The sequence below is a fragment of the Pseudopodoces humilis genome, chromosome 3 (genome assembly GCF_049639895.1).
Source record: "Pseudopodoces humilis isolate 2021_Gansu_Grassland_sample_001 chromosome 3, ASM4963989v1, whole genome shotgun sequence".
NCBI lineage: Eukaryota > Metazoa > Chordata > Aves > Passeriformes > Paridae > Pseudopodoces > Pseudopodoces humilis.
In genome coordinates this window covers 80282014-80303405 of record NC_142202.1, presented here as the reverse complement: position 1 = coordinate 80303405, position 21392 = coordinate 80282014, and the positions used below count along the sequence as shown (strand labels likewise).

Genomic DNA, 21392 nt, shown 5'->3' with positions numbered 1-21392 from the left:
GGGAGGATGCTATATTTCATAATGCTAGGTCAGGACTACCTACTCTCAGTTTGCCACAGGCTGATCATTCATTATTTTATTCTGTGGTATAAGTTTAATAAAAAGATAAAAATTCACACTGTACCTAAATGGTGAAACCTATTGCCAAAATATTATAAAAGCCATGAATTTAACAGTTCTAGAGAGACGAGATGATGACATGCACATAAATTGAAGAATATCATAACATTTTCAAAAATCAAGACACAACTTCTTTTCCTTCAATAACTTCTTAAGTGAGAAATTGGCTTAATATCTGCAAAGCACTCTAAGACCAAAATGAAGCCCAATGACATCTTCTGTGTAAGATCCTCACACCTTCCCCTGAAGCAGCAGTACTGTCTGCTGACAGACCAAGTTAAATACAACTTCAGCACAATCCAGACTAAAAGACAGTCCAGGAGAAGAGAGAAGGTTAATATTCTGCTAATTCTCCTTTTCCAGTTTTTCAGAGAAGGACAAATGGTTTGCTGGGAAGATTCTATCAGCCTTACCTTGAAGCCACAGAATGCTACGCTAAGTTTTAGCTTGATGAAAGTAATCATCAAGATTCTGGCAGATCAGAATCATGCCAGAAAGTAAAACTATTGGATGCCATCAACTCAGTGGCAAGGCTATACACAGGGGAAAGAAAAAAAGAAAGAAAAAGGTTGCCTGGAGTATATCAACAGTTGTCATCTTCACAAAAGACAAAAGTGAAAAATTCCAAAATGGTTTGGTGAGAGGTTGCAACTGCTATCATCACCAGGTTTTAAAAGCCATAAAGAGAAGGACTGTCTAAAATTAAAATAAATGCTACAGCTATACTAATTCTCTGTTGAAATATTACAAAACAACTTGCCAACCAAACCAGGTTTTTAATACACAACAGGTCCTTCTACAGAACAGAATTACAACAGTCTATTTTCAAAGATGCATTTTTTTGTTATGCCTTTGTTGCAAAATATTTTGATTTCATATGCTGTTTTAACAGCCAAGACCTTACAAGAGATTGGTTAAAAAGCCTCCACATTTTCTTTTCTCTACTTAGAGACTAAAATTCTACATGGTTTTCAGAGAAGAAAATATCAGGAAAAATAACTGTGAAACTAGTGCTTTCTTCTGTCTTTTAATATAATTTTATATTACACAGTAATAATTTCTAACTAAATAAAGATATTAAGATAATTATGTAGAGCAACAATTAGATCAATAAAGTCCCTAAACGGACGTATGTATACATATACATGCTTTTGAGGGGATGAAAAAACATCTAGATGTGCTGAAAAAAGTCTAAGGGAGCTGTTACACTGGTGAAAAAGTTATATGAAATAAATCCAGACATTCTAGTAGTCTCAATGAAGAAAACATCACACATCTGAAGGAGAGACAGTCTCAAAAAACTTCCAGGAAGTGAACTTTCTTGGCTCATGTGATCATGGAGTACTTTTGTCAAGTTTCTGGCCTCCAGTAAATCAAATCTGGATTCTGAAGAGACTTGGATGTCACAGACATCCACTGGAATTAAAAAGAGTAATTCCAATAAAAGCCTCATTAAAGACCACAAAAAGATTATTTCATGTACTACAGGATCAACCTTGTACTGGCAAGTAGACTGCAACTTCTGATGCCAAGGTCTAACATTTTGCATGTTCTATCACAGGAAATACATATCTCCCCATCCTCTATTTCTTTTCTTTATTAAAAAGGGATGCTATCTTGCAGTTGGCAATCTCAGCATTTGTCAACAAAAAAAACAAACCATATTTGCAACATCTGCATTCAATACCATGCATCCAAATAACTGTAAATCTGAATACAGAAAATAAATGTAAATAAGTTTATTCTTTTTGAGAAATATAAGGAAAGGATTACGTCTTAGATTTGTACGTGCTGAGTCAGTCACGCACTTCAGTAAGGAGGATATCTGGTAAACAATTTCAAAGCCTTTGCCTCTTAAGAGACTGCATCAGACCCAATAGAGCTGCTTTAAAAATGGTTCCTAGTCAGCCTGACAGTCTGTGACTGCACTGGGATGTTATTTCAGAAAACTCTGGCGTGCCTGTGTAGCTGCAATCATATTCTGATTGAAATGGCTTTTCCTTCTAGGAATGGCAATGTATAAACAGTCACCTAACATTTTAACAATGTCCAAAGTCTTCAGCACAGCAGTACTTGGCAAGTATACCTCCTTTTTCTGAATGCCGAGTTTACACAAGAATCTTAAACTCCTGGATGTTCTCTATATAATGCAAAAAGTTAGTTTTGTATTCTTAGAGGAAATTTCCATTGAGCTTTCCCATATTTATTCTTATTGGATGAAAGAACTGTTGTATTTCAGAAATCTATTTACAGAAATAGATTCTTTCTTGGTAAGTAATCAAAAGCTGTCATACATATGTACATGCCTTATGCAACTGAAGAATTTTTTTACTTTAGAAATTTAAATGATGGATAGAAATTCTGAACCAAGAAGTGACCTAGTAGAGATTCTGAGAAAATGCTTTTAGTGATAGCGTGAGCATTACAATAGAAACAGAACCCCATTACATTCCCCCCATAAATAAAGCTTCTATCTGTACAGGTCAAAATTCCTTCTCTGACCAACTCCCTGAAGGATCCTTTCTTCCCTCATCCTCCTCAACAGTTAAGAAGAAGACCAGAGAGACTGGTCTTCTAAATTACGTTTATGTTACAATGTGGTCTAGGTAGGTGCATGTTACAGATCTTCTATCAGATCTATACTGTTTGCTTTTACAATACTACTCTTATCCATTAAGCTGGTGGATTTAAAGCTAAATATTCAGAGTGAGTAATGCAATCTTGAGTTGAGTCTCAATATTAAAAACAAATGTCAGTTATATAGATGAGCTTCAAACCAGTGAATCAACTTAGTTTGCAGGCAGTTCTCTTGGTAAATGATGCTTAATCAGACGGTTAGCTGGTCAGCCATGAATGTTTATTCCAAAATTGCAAACTATTGCTTCAGGATGAAAACCTTCTCCTGAGCCACAGAGTCCTTCTGTGACTGTAAGCATATCCTGTGAGCCCATAAAGTCTTCTAAAAACATATAAGGGAATCACAGAAGATGATCTCATTTAACGATTCCACGAGAAACCTACTTTTTGGAGTCTAAATTAATTTTCTTATTCTTTGCCTCAAGAGATAACTTGTGAGCCAGGCTCTTCGAGCTCATTTCACAACACAAAGAAGTTTAACTGGATATTGAATATTGGAAAAAAATCCTTATGGATGTAAACTAAATATGACACTGCCTTGCAAACAGCACTGGGATAAATATGATCTGCAGCAACTCAGTAATTATTAACTTACTGGCCTCCAAGTCTGTTTCTAACGGGATCTGTATTAAACTATGAAATAGCAAATGTTTTCTGAGCTGTGGGGAGAGGCAGTATTAAACATATTCTGAAATAAAAAAATCATTTTGAAAGACAAATAGTCACTTATCTGTAAAGACTTACATATGAGTCAGCATAAAGCAGATACAGACAAGTCTCACAGATGAGAATAACTTTTTTAAAGATATGATCAGATCATACCTTTTTCCCTGATTGCAACTTCTTGAAAATAAAATCAATCAAAATGGTAAGACAATACAGCCCAGACTAAATCTTACCTCTTTTACTCCTTTTTGCCTTCTGAATATTGAATTTATGTTTATATTTTCTTCTCCATCCATCTCATGAAGGATGTTATTTATGAGGTATGCTGGCATATATGTTAACTGAGTCTGGAATGCAATTTCACACTAAATTATATTGGTTGCTTTGCATAGTTGGTTCTGGAATAATTTAGAAAAGGTTTTTCTGAGGAAAAAACCCCATATCTCTGTAACAGCACAGTGGAAGATTGCATTGTAGATATTTTTCTTCAGTAGGAAACAGTCTGTCAAAGATCACAGAACCACAGAATGATTTGGATTGCAAGGGACCTTAAAGATCATCTAATTCCAAACCTGCTGCGAAAGAGACATTGAAGTGCTGGAGCATGTCCAGAGAAGGGCCAAAGAACTGAAGGGTCTGGAACACAAGTGGTGGGAGGAGTGGCTGGGGGAGCTGGGGTTGTTAAGCCCTGAGGAGACTCAGGGTGACATTATTCTCTACAACTGCCTGAAATGAGGTTGTAGCCAGGCAGGGGTTGGCCTCTTCTCACAGGCAGCTAACGATAAGAGGAAAATAAGGATATCCTTATATCCTTATAAGGATAAGAGGAAATAGTCTCAAGCTGTGCCAGGGAGTTATAGGTTAGACACCAGGAAGAATTTCTTCACTGAAAAGGTGGTTAAGCATTGGAACGGGCTGTCCAAGGAGGGACTGAAGTTTCCATCCCTGGAAAAGTTCAAGAAATGACTGGATGCGGCACTTAGTGCTATGGTTTAGTTAACATGGTGGTATACTGTTGGACTCAATGACCTTGGAGGTCTTTCAAAAACTTAACAATTCCATGTCTCTAATTAAACCAGGTGTTTTTCTCCACACATGCATCACTCTTCTAGGGAGAAAAGGAAAAGTATGTGCATGGGCAGAGGTGCTCCTTGTGAAATATTTTATATGGCAATGAATATCAAAATATGGGGTAATGAGACCAGGGTAAGCAAAGACTTAATTTCCAGACACATTTAGCACTTCCTGGAAGGCAAATAAAATCACCATGGTGGTAAATACTTAGGTGGAAAAAGGAGATAACTTCTCTTAGTAAGGGAGGCACCTAAAAGCCACAGATCATTAAAGCCACAGGTTTAAATAAGGATTCTTGAGGTATTTTTGAACTTTTTAATGTGCACAGAAGAGGGAATTCTTGTTTTCTGCAGTTGACCAGATGGTCCTGACTCATTCTGTCAGCCACACAGCCAAAATTATTTTCACATTAAGAACAAAACCTTGAAGCTCTCTCTCAAATATCTCCTGTTGAAGAATTTGTAAGCAGTCATTTGTTCCCTTACATCTTGCAAGCTTCTTACTTTTGATCAATGCCTTCATTGTAAAAAATCTATTTCTGTTAACAGAGCTACGCACATGCAGCTCATTTATCTCTTTCTTTGCCAGAAAAATTCTGCAGAAGGCTCCAAAGTATTCCAGATTGCACGTGAAGTCAATGATATACACAATGTTCTCAAACAGCAACCACCATAAATCTCAAACTCTGTGAGTTGATGTTCAAGAGGCAGAGTGAAACAGGACTGTATATCCTTCTTTCATACCACTTCCTCATCATTCTATAAATATAGATATTGTATACAGAATATAAGCACTCCAGTAACCAACCTATGAAGCAAGAAATTATTAAGCAGTGAAACAGGTACTTTGATGATTTTGGTAATTTTTAAGGTATCGGTAGGTACATATGTAATGCATCCTTAATTTGTATACATACTGTTTTTACACACACACATATATATGTGTGTATGTATAAAATACAACATATTCATATAGTTTATATGAATTTATAACAATAATTAATAATAATTTATATATTTATAATATTTATATAGGCAAAAGTCTGTGCTTTTCAAGTTTCTAAGACAAATCTAAAACTAAAGTTCCATTCTTCTCCAGTGTTCTAGTATGCAGCTAGGATTCTAAAACAGTATAATAGTTACACTATACAGTATAATACAGTACATATACTATACAGTTTAATAGTTTTAATCAGTTAATTAAAATACATTTATATTTTAATGCAATTCAACCAACCACTTGCCTTCTTACTGCAGATAAGAAATGCACAAATTATTGTTTAATGTACACCAAAGTGTAGCTTGAATTATCTCAATTATTGCAGTTTTGGCTTACATGCAGCTGGTAGAAAACCCCTGCAGAAATCTGCCAGGAGGAAAAAAAGATACAATTACTTTTATTTGAAGTATAAACTTACATACCTTGGCCTCCGGAATGCTAAGCCATATTGCTGGCAAGCTAGTCCCACGGTGGGAGTATAAACAATAGGCATGAACCTTTCAATGTCAGAAGCCAGCACTTTATAGAAAAGCTTTTCATTTCGATCCTGGAGACTCATTAGCAGCATGTATCTGTGGAGAATTACATATAATTAGACAGAAATCAAGGGAACACAAAGTAGATTTAGAAATATACTGGTGTTTGGATAATTAAAATTATGTTTGTTCTATAATAGCCTCTGTCTTATTGAAAGTATTTAAATTATTCCTAGTCTTAACAGCACAAATGGTTCAGACACAAAGCATAACAGACTGGTTGAGACAAAGAACCTGAAACCATCACAAAGTTGTCAAGTGCTACGTACTCAGGAAGCTAATCCCTCTCAGGTATAAAACACTGTGCTGCAATTGAGGATTTGGTCTGTCAGAACCTTATCTGTGTACATCAATTGTTCCACTTGAAATGAGACCAGCATTAAATGTAACCTAAACAAGCTTACTCACTTGCCCAAAGAAAACAGAACTAAAAACATTAAGCTTTGCATGCTCTTTCCTCAATAGATATTTATCTTAAATCCAGACCAATGCTGCAAATAAATACTGAAAAACAAAGCTTCTGAAAACAAAGCATACACACATGGCCTTTCATCCATTAAGTCTGTTTGATATGAAATCTGCATTGTTATATCTCCTAATTAAAACCAATTTTGAGGAAGTTCAATATTTATTGAAAAAGAAAACCAATGAGAAAAAAAGAATCTCATAAATAAGAGTGAAAAAAATGTTTAGCTTGACCTACTTTTGACTGGAATCACTCTTACACTGAATAATTACAGTACGGTTTCAAGATACCAATCAGCAAGCCAAATTGCAGTGCTGAGCGTGACAAATGATATGAGTCTATGAGTGACTTCAAGTTATTCCAGTTCACATAACTCTGTCACTAAGTGTGAACACTTAAAATTTAGGAATTTAGTTGTCTTAAACCTTACCTGTCTATTCACTAGTTTTAGCAATCTTAAGTATTGCTGTAAAAATTAAGTAGTATTCTATATTAATAGGTTTACACAAAATCGTTAACTTATGTATACTATTTATGTCGGTTGGTTTGTTTCTTTTAAATTTGCAACCAATTACTAATTACTCACACTCAAAAAGTTAAATATGCCCATCATTTTATTACACAAGTGCTGAGGGTACATATAGAACACAGTCATTCCAAAACCCTGGAGATTTGTATATTTAAATATTATTCATGCAAACTTTCTTTCTGCATACTTAGGCATCACATGCCCCAATGAAATCAAACTCATTCTTTAGGAAGACACAAATATGGTCAGGTAACCACCTGACAAAGAACAGCTTAGTAAATCTGAATGCATCCCGTTCAAGCTTAGCTCACCTATCCCTGTATATCAGGGAAGCATTTCTTTTGGGATCTGTTATGTGAACCTTTAACGAGCACTATAAGCAAGGCAAGTGAAGCCAGTTTGGCAGTCGGTAATGAGGTGACAGAAATGAGACAAAGCAATATCCCTGCCCTTGTGTCATGAAGGGTGTTTTAAACCCTAAACAGATAAAGATCTAGAAAACAAAAAGTTGCATTTGTTCTCTAAACACCATAACCATGAGGCAATCGGAACCACCTTCCATCACACACATCAGTTTTGCATGTTCTCCAAGGTTAAATTATATCCTGCCCTTGTAGTCCTCAGCGACAAATATATATACATACATACTAATCTGCTTGCATATTATTACATTTCCTTATAGCCTTTCATTTTCCCAGTATTTCATTATGATATAGCATATATTTCAATGTCCTTGAATTCTCAGAGCACTTTCTTTATTAACAGCTTTCTCCTGAGGATGACTATCCCAACATTTATCTTGAAATATAAGTTCTTGCACATGTAGTTGTGAATAAACATGAAGACATTCCTTTTGTTTCCAGAGAACATTTAAAGTGATGTTAGAGAATATCATGCTTATTTTTGGCTCCCACTCTATATGGACACTGCAAGCACCATGTGAGCCACAGCATCATCCCAAAGCAGTCCCCAGTATTTTACTTTTTTATCACTTTCTTTTAAAATGAGGTGCGGCTACTTAAAGAGTATGAAACACCTTTCTTATTAATCAGATCAAGCCTAGATTTTAAACAGGGTAAAGTAATATTTTTTACAGAAGAAATGAAAAGCTTAGTGAAAAAAAAAAAAAGGCTTCCTCAGGGGCTTTAAATGACAAACCCGTTTGTTAAAACTCTCCACTTGTTTTTTACTGTCCTATAGCATTAAACTGGGGTTTTACTTTCTTATTTATATTTATCATTCCACTTTTATATTTATGATATACTAAAGAACTTGCAAAATGAGTAACTGCATTCTACTTATATTTTTAAATATTACATACTTGATCATATCTACATCAGTATAAGAAATACTATTAAAAAGTAAAAAATATTTCTCAGGAAGCGCAGTTTTTATCAAAAAGTTACTTTTTCAATGGCAGGTATATGTCTTCTTTCTCAGCATTGTAATTTTCTTAGTTAAGGGTATCAGATTTCTCAAAAATTCTTTCTAAATGAGAAAACAAAGTGCTTCATACTCAGTATGGGGCTGTTTATAGTACATTAGACAAGTATGCATCTTTTAGTAATATCCAAGTATCTACACAACTAAAAGCATTAAGTGCTTTTCAGCATTGTATTAAAAAAATATATTTAAAATTCAGTATTTAATGGAATATTTTACTGAAGCTCACACTTAATTGAAAACATAATGAAAACAAGCAATAAAATAGTGAAAACAACCATTTGTGCTATAAAAAGGGAGAAAAATATTATCTGTCCTCAGACAAGGAGTCATGAATGAAGATTTCAGGGAAGAGTTTCAGAGGGAAAAAATCCAAGGTCTGGCAAGTCATACAGAGGAGACTGCCAAGCATTCAAATTTCAGTGTGTCACTCTGCCACCCCTTGCCCTTACTTCACCGAAGAATGTTTCATACTAGTCTGCTATTATGAAGGTAATTAAATACAGTAGCAACAAAAGGATATAAACCACATATCATCCAAAACCAAAAAGAAAACTGAACTAGCAGACAGTTACTAATAATTTCTTAGGATAATTGGCCCAACTATCACTGGCATACACTCTACATGGCAAAATGGATATGTGTAAACAGAACAAAAGCCACACTTCTTTGCTCTGATCTTAAAAAATATTAGAATAAATAAAGAAAGTGAGAGGAAAGGCCATTATTTTTAACCTGTGTAAGACACTTAGCTCTATTTATCTGCATCACCAGTATCTATTTAAAAATTATTTAAAGGCAGGGAAACTTTAAGAAAAAAAACAAAATAAGATGGGCTTCTCTGGAAAAGCAATTTGATGGCCCCCTCCTTACGTTAACATATCCAGTGTAACATTTTACAGTGTGACTTTTTGAAGAAAGAGAAGCTCAGGCAGAAGATGTCACCATGCCAGAAGCAACAATTTCAGTATCAATACAGAGCAAGAAGAAAGACAATTAAGAACATACAGGGGAGAAAAAAAAATAAATTACTTGCAGAATCCAACACAGCTTTTCCAAATTAAGTTAGAGGAATAGAATTTTTTCCTCTTATTGGTGTCCCTTTTGCCAAGCGTACCAGGCAATTGATTTGCTGTTGTTCCACATTCATTTTGTGTATGAACTTTTCGTATTTCAGAATACAATTTCATGCTACAGGTTTGCAAAGGCTTACAGCACTGCCAAAACATGTCATGCCATGGTACTAGCTATCAACCTGGCTTCATGAATTTACACACACCCACTTTCCAAGCAAAACCAGGCCAATCCCGCCAATGTAAGATGCTGTCATACACAGCATTTATGTTCCATCAGATGATAGCCTTCTGTTTAAGGTATTAACAATCAAGGTAATTTAATTTAAAATTAAAATATTAAAATTAAAAAATAAGGTAATTTCTGCAATATCTAAATGCCTGTACTTAAACCTATGTATTTGGATGTAAAACACACAGGTATACACCTACTGTCAAGCTGTAGAAGAAAAACAACAGCCACCCTTCATCTCTTTTCAATTGCTGTTTCTATGGGAGCAAAGACTACCATAGAAATTAGGACATTTACAGTCAGTAGAAGACAATAACTGCATGCTCTTATACAAGACTGTCCCTGAGCACCTGCCTTTACATGGAGCACTTGAGATTTCAAGTTCCAGTTCAAAGCTTCTGACACTCTTCATGAGTGAAGAGATTCAAGGAGTAATTGTGGCAGGATCACATTCACTCTTTAAAAGTCTTTGATACAAGTATAAATACAGGAGACCAGAGGGGGACTGAGCTCACCACATGTAATGCACATGTTCTCCAAGCAGGCTCTTTATCAACATACTCAAATGAAATTGTCAGACACTTGACTTATAAACACACCTGCAAATCACATTTTGCACATGCAAATTTCTGCACACTCAATTCAGAGAAGAATTTTATCTGCAAAGGACCCCAAGATGTCAATGTTTATAGACTTAAAAAGAAGTATCTTCTTCATGCAAATGTTACCAAGTCTTTCCATCAGTGGTCTTAAATGTAGACCTATGCGTGTAACTAAGTTTTATTTTTTATTTTGCTAAAAAATAGAGAAAACATCACAGCTATATAAAGCCCCGATAATACATAAGGAGAGTATTTTTTAATCAAAACATGCATGGCATGAATAGTCAATTTAGATCTGCTAGGTGTTCAGACAGAATATAAATAAGATTTCTTAAAGAAAAAATTCAGTTTAGGGGGTACTTGTGGATTTATATAATTTAATATTCCTAAGGGACAATCTGACTTAATTTACGCAATTTGCACTGATCCAAGATTATCCCTGAAAACTTGCTTCTTAAGTACTATGGACTTGTGTTATGAAAGCATATACTAGCTCAGGTTGGAAAGGGACCTCTGGAGATTGCCTAATCTGATCCCCTGCTCAAAGCAGAGTCAGCTAGAGCAGTCTGCCCAGGCCCACGTTCAGTTAGGTTTCAAACAGCTCCCATGGATGGAGACACCACAACAGAGTCTCCAGCATTATAAATGGGCCCATTGTATTTATTCACACTGTAAGGAAAGGAGAAGATTCAAATGCCTGGACCAAAAATTACAGCTGATAAGATAGCACAGACACACTTCACAGAATAAAACTGAGAAATAAACACAGCTATACACTTTTTTCCTGTGTTAATTACTAAGATCTTATTTGAAATATTCTGACTAGTGGACACATTAGTGAGAAAAAACCGTAACTTGTAACAGTTTCAAGCTTTTTCTGTGAATGGAAGACTTGCTAGTTTTCTCAGTTGAACTGCATAGCTAAAACTGAATTAACAAGAATAAATCTGTACTGCAAAGCTGCACGGTACAATATAACCTTTATACTAAAGCAGGCATTATAATAACTGACTTTATAGTATAAAATGGCATGCTACAGTCTAATGTCCCAGACACATGGGTGGAATAATTTAATGTTAGCACTTCTGTTTTACAGATGTCTGGTCACAGGAGCGGGAAACAAATTTCTTCCTTACTCAACTATGTATTTGGAAAAGAGAAAATGCCAAAGAAGACTCATAGGTGGGAAAGAAGGACATCAAGTTTTTGTTTAATTAAGTATTTACAGATCTTAAGGTCAACAGGGGTAGTTTTGGAAAAAAATTCTCTGAAGCAAATGGCTTCTGGAAAACCTTTTGTTTACATTTATTTTTAACCATATGATATTTCTTTATACTTTTGTATTATTTGTGTCTATCATACATAGATTAGATATGCATAAAAAAAAAATTCCTTCCCCACCCTCAAGACAGACAGATTTCTCTTTCCTTTTTTTTTTTTTTTATATATAATAAAGATAGCTGCAAAGTATTCCCACAATACTTGGAGACAGTAATTTCTATTTCATTATTCCCACTGCAATCAAAACTTCAGCATTCAGTGTTTTATTGCAGTTCAAAAGGCACATCATTCAAAGTTTTAATACTCTGTCATTTAAAACTGATAGAATTAATTCTTTCTTCCTTTCCTGAAGAAATTTTTCATTTTGGCAAAAAGCTGCTTGAATATCCACAATTTTTTCCTAAAAAAAAATAAAGACTTTATTTTAAGAAATAATTAAGAACTACAGTATTTTAAGAAATTCTGCTAATCTCCTTTTGACTGTAGAATCACTAGACCTGTGACATTCTATCTGTGATATTTTGAGAAGCAGGAGTGATTTTATGCAATGACCTGAAGAAAGAGAAAATTTATTCCTAGTTAAAAAACACACACAACAATGGGGTAAAGACCTTTTTTCTTCTGGTTATTAAGTTATAGGTGAAGAGAAATTCCAGCAATCCAAGCTGAAACAAACAGTTAGAACTGCCTCAAATGTCCTGAAACACATGAAACAAGGAGTTGTATCATGAAGGGACTAGCTCATGGCAGAATTAAGGAGAAGATGGAGACAGAAGGACAGAGAAAGTTTTCTCCTATGGTAATATCAATGGTTGAATCAGAGAGCTTAATTAATTTTTAAACTTTCCTACATGCAAGAACTCAGACTCATTCTAGCCTGGGAAGCTACTACTCTGTGATAGTAACTGATAATGGCCTTCCTGAGAGCACTGGAGAACAGTTAACCTAAAAAAGACAACACAATTGCAAGCTCTTCACTTGCAAGGAAGGCTGGCCTCATCCTATTCTGACTCCATAATGAACAAAGGTTGTGGCAACTTTAAATTATAAAAAAGCCTTGTCACCAACAGATGGGCATCATATTACATACTGTATGAAATACAGTACAGAAATACAATATGAAAGACATTCCACAACAGAGAAGAGTGTGGCAAAGGAGGAAGACATGAAGAGTATTTTGTTCTAGAGCCTATTAAATACAGTTATTTAAGGAAAAAAAATTAGTATTCATAAATATTTAAAGCCCTTCCCAGATTTTTTTCCTTAAAAATACCCAAGCGCAGCAACACAATGTTACATATTAGTTGCATTAGTTACATTTTACAAATTTATTATGTTTTGATGGATATGTATCTATATGCATGTTAAGTCATTACTGACTCTTAGTTTCACATGAATTCATTTGCTTCTGGTGACCTTTGTATCAAAGAAAATTCATGTGAACAGCTCTGGAAGATTGCAATTTTAAAGTAGGAGTTGATTATTTAAAGAAAGCTTCCAGCAAAAATATGTATTTAGCTTAAGGATTCCCAATAATCAACAACCACAGAAAAACTACTGAAAAAATATTCAGAAATTTCATCTGTACTACCATACAAAAAAAAAAAAGTGACTCGGGAATTGGTGAGTAGGACAAAGTTTCATAGCCATACTTTACCTGTCTAGGTCACATGTCAGCCTTTCAAAATTCTTTAGAATTGTATAAACCTGAGCATCTTGACCAAGAAAGCAAGGTGGCAATAATCCATGAATATTCAATTGTTGCCTCTCCTCCAAGGTAAAAGCCATGCCCTGAAAAACAAAAATAAAAATAAAAAACACATATAGATATATACAAGAGATAATTAATTTAAGAAAACTTCTGCAGTGTATCATAGCCTGGGTAAAATCAGCATCATAAAATCTATTTAAAATTAAACAGAACATAGAATTGTGCAATTATTTTGGGAAAAGGTTTTATTGAGCCATAAGAAGACAGGCCTGTACAGACAAAATCATTCCATCCCAGCACAGAACAAGTTAACGCCTCCTGACACCACAAGAGCACCACCTGCAAAACTGCTAAGTTACAACTGAAGAAGAAAGCAGCCATATATTCACTCATTTTTCTGCTTTCTAATGAGGTTGATCTGTCTAAAACATCTTCAGAAATTACCTAAGCTATTGTAAGAAAGATGGTGCCTTTACAGCTGTGAGTTTAGCACACCAGCATCACGCACTCTGGCTGCTGTAGTTTTACTCTGCTGTGGTAGCTACAGCCAGGCAGGACTGACAGACAGGATGAGACCTTCTACAGCTTTAGGGGATAAGAAGAAAAGTCAGAGGAGTTTCTTCTAGATAGGAAATGCATGCATTTGTTTCACACTACAGCCCCTGGCTGCCAGCTCCACTGACAGGTTGCAGCTCTCCTTGAGCACCATTCCACCTGCACTTGTTCTGCTCCACAGCCAATCCTGGCTGATCTGCTCATGTCTTTGAGGCCTCTCGTAGGTTACACTAGAACTGTCTGTATCTCTGCAATATGCCTATGTAGCTTAAACATAATCTAAAGCTCATGCAGTAGAGGTTAGGTAGCATGTATTACTCTACCAAGAAGATATCTGTGTGTGTATACACATATAAAGAAGCTATTAGACAGCTGCCCAATATTCAATATCAATGATACAACTACATAAAAAAACACTGTTTCTTATACAAAAAAAATACTTGAGAAAATACCCTGAGATCCAACAAAGAGAAAAACTAGTAATATAGTGTTTCTGCATTAATTCTTCTGTGAAAATAAGTACTACTGAGGTATTTTTACTACCACTTCTATAAGCAGACTGTTAAAATGTCTTTGTTTATGTGACCATTAGAATTAGCTGGGTCAACAAACGACAGGAAAAAAACAGGGAAAACAAGAGCATTAATACGAAAGGCTTCCTTCAGTCTACATTTTCACTACTCTTGTCTTCTCAAGAGAACAAATTCTTTTGCACAAGGTCCTTACTGCCTTTCACAAAACACTTGGTGGGTGATACAATGTGATAAATTCATGCAGTTAGTTTGGTTACTTAGACAGGTTTTTCTTTTTTGTTTATGTTTTTGGTTTTTTCCTCAGAAATAGTCACCTCATAGGGCTTATTCTTACAGAACAAAAACATATTAAAATATATTACAGTATCTTGACAGTCTACATTTCTCACACCATTTTTAATCTAAATTTTGAAGTGGTTATGACACTGAGTTAAAAAAAAAGTAGGAAAAAAGCCCTAAAGCGACACCATCTGCTCTACAACGTCGTTAATCAAGTTGTTACCTTAAGTGAAATGACGACTCAAAAAAAAAATAGTACCTTATGATGAACACTTTACAAAACATCAAAAATTTCCAAAATGTGCTTCTCCTTCCCTAGACAGGAAATGAAGGGAAATCAAATTTAATAAATACCAGTAGTTATTTTGCTGTAGTTCTCCATGCATGTGAGATTTCAGAGGTTCCCAAATGCATACACAAAGGCAATTATTTTTTTTTCCCTTAATGAACTTTCTGCGACCAGATACGTCATGAATGTCTTCAGCTGCTACCCCATCTTGAAAAACCACGCAAGAAGGAAGAGTCAACACATCTCACAAGTTTATTCAATGTTGATCTCTCTTATCTCCACTAGACTTTTTTGAGCTTAAAAAACACATATGTGATCATGCACTCTTCAGAATCAGTTCCAAGTGACTGGACTTCAGGGAGCTGCATAGTTTTAATGGATCTTCTAGCGCTGGCAGTAAAGTAACAATCCAGTTATTCTCTGCAATTCTCCTTTTCTCAGTTTCCATTAGTCAAATGGAATGAAAAAATTTTCTGAATGTCTGTGTTTGGCTTTACATTAGGGATAAAATATGTATGATAATTACTATAATAGGGTTTCCCCTCTTACTGGAAAATATATTTTATTTTAAAACAAACACATGTGTTACATCTTGCCAAATGCCTTTTTTTAGAAAGTACTTCATCTTGGAATAACGTATTTTCCATGTATTACAACAGCTTTATGGTAAGTGTTAATTTCTTTAGTTCATTACTACAAAAACACAGCACCCACCTACACCCCCTAGGATTTATATGGTTAGAAAATCCTCAACTTGAATCTTCCTCTTTGGCACAGATATTACGAGTTTTTCAAATTTCTAAGATGAAACTTGAATACTTTTCTTCTCCTCTCAGTCCCACATTTGCTCAGAAGAAAATAATAATGATATCATTAAAATATATCACCTGATAATTTAATAAGAGAATGCCATTTTATGAAATAAGTGTATCCTATTCCATCTGCTTACAATAGGGAAGACTTCAACTATGTAGGATTTATAGTTTATGTCTATATTTCTTGTACTAGCCTCAGATTTTCTTTACTACATAAAAATTCTTATTTTTTCCTGTTAGAAGTGTTGTTTCCCAGCCATCCAGCAGAGAGGGCTCTAGGTCCAGCTTGGTTTACACACTCTTTTCCCTTCCAGAGAGGCATATTTTACACACACCTGGATGGGACAGACTTCCATCATCGAGCATCCAAACTATTATAAACTATGTAGATACTACTATTCTGTAGCTTGTATTACTAATAAGTTTTTAAAGAAGAACAACAGAACGGCAATCTCAAAGCAGCATAAGGACAAGAGACTGCAACCATAAATATTAACCTCTGCCTAATTAGTTTTGATTTATTCACTTCTTTATGCATCATCTACATCATAGAGATGAAAAGTAGAGTTATTATCAGTCCTCTCAGTTAAGAGCTTGCAATTCTTCAAGAGCTGTGTTTCTTATGTTTCATTATGTGCCCTGGTTTTCTTTTGGCAAACCCATGTTGTTCTTCAGCCACCTCATTACCTTCCTTTCTCACAGACTTTTTGGTCAAATTTTTGGGTTGTTTGTTTTTAACTGCTCCTTAGGCATAAATATCCTTTCCGACTCTCAGTTGTACACAAAAAACTCTGAGCTTTCAAAACATTGAACTCATTGCAAATACATATAATTCTGAATTTATCTCTCCATTTGTAATGTTGTGAAGTTTTGTAATTGAAGTAGTAATTTCTATTACTGCACATCATTCAGTACTCTTTGATAACATCTATCAGCTTATCAACTCCACTCTTAACTAGTTACTTGTCCTCTGCTCATAACCTCTAATCCCCCAATTCCCCTTATCTACAATGTTGTTCTAGTGCAGTTACACATGTAGCAATACCCTTCTTCAGTTGCAGTACTGAAAAACCACATAACAGAATCAACAGCACATCATCATCTTGTATCAGACAGCTTTTTGCACTGGTTTTCAATCAAATTTTCAAGCAGTGCTTGAAAAGACAGAGGGCACATTCAAAATACTTCAAGACCTGTCTCAGCCTCTATTCACAGTCAACCTAGACAAATTTTCTCTCAATACAAACTAGACTGCATTGACACAGTTTTTCTTCAGACAGAATATCTGAAGCTCACATAATTTCCAGGTTAATATAAATGTCTCTAGAAAAAGAGTGTACTAAAGCAATGTGTGCATTCTGTCCACACATTAACGAGATCTGGCTTCACTAAAGGTTACCAGTATTCATTAGAGGGATTTTTCTCCAATTTCTCCCAAGACCTAGCCATCTTTTGTTGTAATAGATCAAAACTTTCATTTTTAAAAAACTCCAACTCATTCAGAAGAATAGTTCACTTGCTCCTGTTGACCTCACCAGGTCAACATACAAAAGCATTAGCCTAACAGCATGTAGAAGGAGGCTGGCTTAGAAGAGGAAACCATGTCCACATCCAAAGCCCTCTACCTCGCTGACTCCTTCATCAGCCTCTGTAAGCAGATAACCAAGGCTCGTAAGATTTCAGGGGTTCAGGAGACAACCACCAACAGCAGTACTCAAGCTCAAGTACTCACATGTATACTTGAGCCTACTGGATCTGTGAAGGGGGAAGAAAGAAATGAGTAGGAAGGTAGAAAGATGTAGCAAGAATGTGTTATCTAGAAGTATTATCTATTCTATGAGAAATAAATCTCTGAATTGCTGGTCTAACATACAGCTAGAGAGGAAAATTACAGTCTCTAGAGTATTTTGGGGGCAGGCAAGCAGGTTCATCACTATCACAGAGTCCATCAAAAAGTGAAAAAACTCTGCTAAAAAACTCATTTGCTATACCTTAATCATAAAAGTATAGTTAACAAATTTCAACAATATTGTGTAATAAATCTGAGGAACTTATATGTTCAACATCTGCTGCCATGGCTAGAAAGAGGAGAGCTGGCACCTCACCACTCCTTAGAGCAGGCTCCTACCACAGCAGTTGGTATCCTGCTGAGCAGAGGCCAGGGAACGCTTTGCCATACAGAGCTCTGCGAAAACCCCACAGATGTCTGCAATACTTGTCCGCTCAAGATCTGAATCAATTTTTTGACCAGATGGACTACCGAACCCCACAATTCCATTCTTAAAAACTGCATTCTTAAAAACAAACAAAAAAAGGACACTCAAACAAGATGAATGTTTTTGGCTGAACGACCAAATGCATTCTCAAATTACTACGGAAGAGGTTTTTTTCCCCAATACATCCCAAATGAAAAATCAGTGACATCACTACTAGTTGCCAGTCACACATCATCCCATGCTGCTCACACCACTTCATGGACAAGATTGTCTCCAGGAGAAATTCAACTGCAGAACTGGATGCAGTCCTTAGGAAACAATGATCTTTGGTATGCATGACTGTTTGCAGGCAATTCTTTTTTTGGTCAAGCTTTTGCCTTCAGCAATTTTGGCTTTTCATACTACGTTAGTACTGTTAGGGAGGAATCCAAGTCAAAATTATTTTCTTTTAAGGAAAACTCCTTTGGCTAAGGAAACAAAAAAATGTATGTATATAGTTCTGGTAGGTATGAGCTACATGCAAACAGTTTCAGCCACCTCATGTCATAAGAATAACTCCTTTAAGAATATTAAAAAAAATCTGACCAAATAAACACACCAAATACACAACTCTGCACAATTTTACGCATTCAAAGATTTTTTTATAAAATCTCTATAAAAATATAGAATATGTGGGTTTTCAAGCTACATTTAAGAGTTTAATGATCTGCAAATCCCTTTGAGCTATTCTATATAATTTGTGTTTTTTAAAAAAGTCACCTTACGAAAAGGCAAAAAGCAAGTTTTACAAGCATTTAATTTTTATTCTCCAAACATGACTTCAGAGAAACCAGATAAATACTTCCAATACTCCATGTCCAACACTCATTTCATGGCAGAATACACCAGGAAATACTTCGAATAACTAATCTGAGCACAAACTCCATAGTGAATTCATTCTGCTGAACATGGTTCGTGACAAGAAATTGGTGTTGGAGCAGTACATATGGCCAAAGATGTTTCTTCTGTTTTCTCTACCCATATTTTTCATGACTGCCAAAAAATTTTACAAGCAAAGGCAGCTAATGCAGCTATTTGGGTGAAAATCTCTTCTGCAACCAGTGCTTTAAGCCACAACAGTTATGCCTTAAGTTTTAGCTTTCATATATTAATGCAGTACAGAATCTGGAAAATATAACTCTGAACTTCATATAAAGTGTAGGAAAGTTCTCTTCAGTTTAGTTAGACAAAACAATCCTTTTCCAGCATGAGAACCAAGGACACTGTTGCAGCTTCAGGCCCAAAAAGTATAAACAGCAAATTGAGGAGAGCAACCTGGGAGGATGTGACTTCATAACCTGAAGCTGTAATTGGACAATTAACCACAATATGTAAATGGATTAAAACATAAAATTGTAAAAACTCGTGACCCATTGTCCATCTTGGGTATAGCCTTGGCTGGGCTCTTGTACTGCCCAAGGTGTAACTTTGGAAGGCCTTTTTCGTAAATCCCTACTTTATTCCTTTAACACTGTCTAGCCTCTGTTCCAGGTAGCCTCTCAAGGCACCATAGTCACAGTAACTACCCCAGTAGGAAAGGAAAGGGATTAATTTTTTTTTAATGGTGCAAATTCAGACAGTTTTATGTTAAGGTGGTTTCTTTTGGACCTGATGAAAAAAAATATTTCTGCAAAATATCAATTTGCATTAACTTAGATTCACATATCTTAAGAATATTTTCTGTGAAGTCTACATATAAAAGAAGGGTTTATATAGCTGAATCTAGTCTCAATTAAAAAAAAACTGGATTATTAAAATTTTGGAGAAAAAAGAAATCCTTTCAAATGGTGTTTATGAAGGCTAGGCAGAAAGATGACAAATACAAATTGATAAGAAGAAAAAATATGTTCAACAGCAGAAAGTTACCACAGTTCAAAGATGAAAAGCACAGAGTTAAGAAATGAAAACTGAATATGAAAATACAAATTTTCTGTTTCAACCCTCTGGCAACACATACAGATGACAGCTTTGCTTTCAGAAGCAAAGAACATTGATAACCATTTATAATAAACACATTATTTAAAGTATTACTAGACATCACACAATGACTTTTCTACTTGCCAAGACACATCATCTACCAAAAAAGTTTTTTTCCCCAAAGCTATGCTCAGATTCTCTACTGAGCACAGAGAATAGCATTTCATGAGGCGTACTGGTTAGCTCTGGATTACACATCTCAGATTAAGGTTTAAAAATCAGTATACTAACTAGTGATTAACAGTCCATTAGGTTCTCTAGCAGAGAAACTAACACAAAGATCTTGTATAGGTCTTGGCAGACAGCTGAGATCCCTGAATTGGCAATGAATGCTGCTGATTAAGTGCCCTCACTGGAGTTTGAAAAGCCAGCCACAGAGAGGCATCTACCCTGGTTAAGACAAGGAAGGAGAAAACCAGTGAAGGAGGACTGATGAAGTGTAAACAGCAGAACCCAACTGAGATACAGCACTTGATAAACCCTCATGCACATGCAACCATCACAACTTGTGAGACTGAGGCATGCTCAAGGTAAATTAAAAAAAATATACAAAAGGTGATGGGCACAGCTCTGAACATACAAAAAAGAAGAAACTGTACGAGTTTCAGCTAAAAAATCCCAAAAGGCACAGGTTTTGCTGTATGCACTTTTCTTTAAACACAGCTTTTCAACAAGCACTTTAAGTTGAAAAACTGTATTGTGACATTTGGCATTTATATTTCAAAGCTGTTTTTCTAGAGTTGTAGATCTGCAGTGTGTTGAACACACAACTTTTTTTCCCAGAAACATCAAGTGACCTGAAGCCCACTCCTAGCTCAATTCTAAGTCCACAGGATTTTCAAAAGCAAACATGAAAAGTCAAGTCAACAGGGGAAACTAAAACAAAAGTCAAAAACAGCTTCCAACAAATAAAGCCCAGATAAATACAGTAGCTAATACACACACCCATGGACTTATGACTCAAAACAAATGCAGATGGCCAGAAGGAGACCAGACTTCTCTTGGCAAATTCATTATGAGAATGTGTGGGCAGCTTGGCAGCCATGCCAGGAGCTGGTACAGTAATTGCACACAAGCATGATTCAGACCAGCACCTTAGAAATGACACATCACAGCTAAGGTAAACAATTATCTGAAAGTAAGCAAGCAAACCAATTTGAAAAAACTATTTCTATATATGTTTTATTATACACGTACAGAGTAAAATCTTTTTGCATTGCATAATCTCCCCTCACCCTAATTTTGAGAGGACTGTTACACAAACAGCAGAGCAGACAGTAACAAATAAACAATAAAAAAAGTCACCAAGATAATAATGTA

At 35.4% G+C, this 21392-nt stretch overlaps 1 protein-coding gene across 2 annotated transcripts in view; it reads right to left on the bottom strand.

Moving 5' to 3' along the window:
* Positions 1 to 21392, bottom strand: part of ME1 (malic enzyme 1) — a 153821-nt gene that overhangs the window by 100533 nt on the left and 31896 nt on the right. For both annotated transcript variants that reach the window (XM_005518170.3, XM_014263648.2), the window contains exons 2-3: positions 13316 to 13449; positions 5919 to 6068 (exon numbers count right to left, since the gene is read on the bottom strand). In XM_005518170.3, coding sequence (XP_005518227.2) covers positions 5919 to 6068; positions 13316 to 13449 — 284 coding nt within the window. The remainder of the gene's footprint in view (positions 1 to 5918; positions 6069 to 13315; positions 13450 to 21392) is intronic.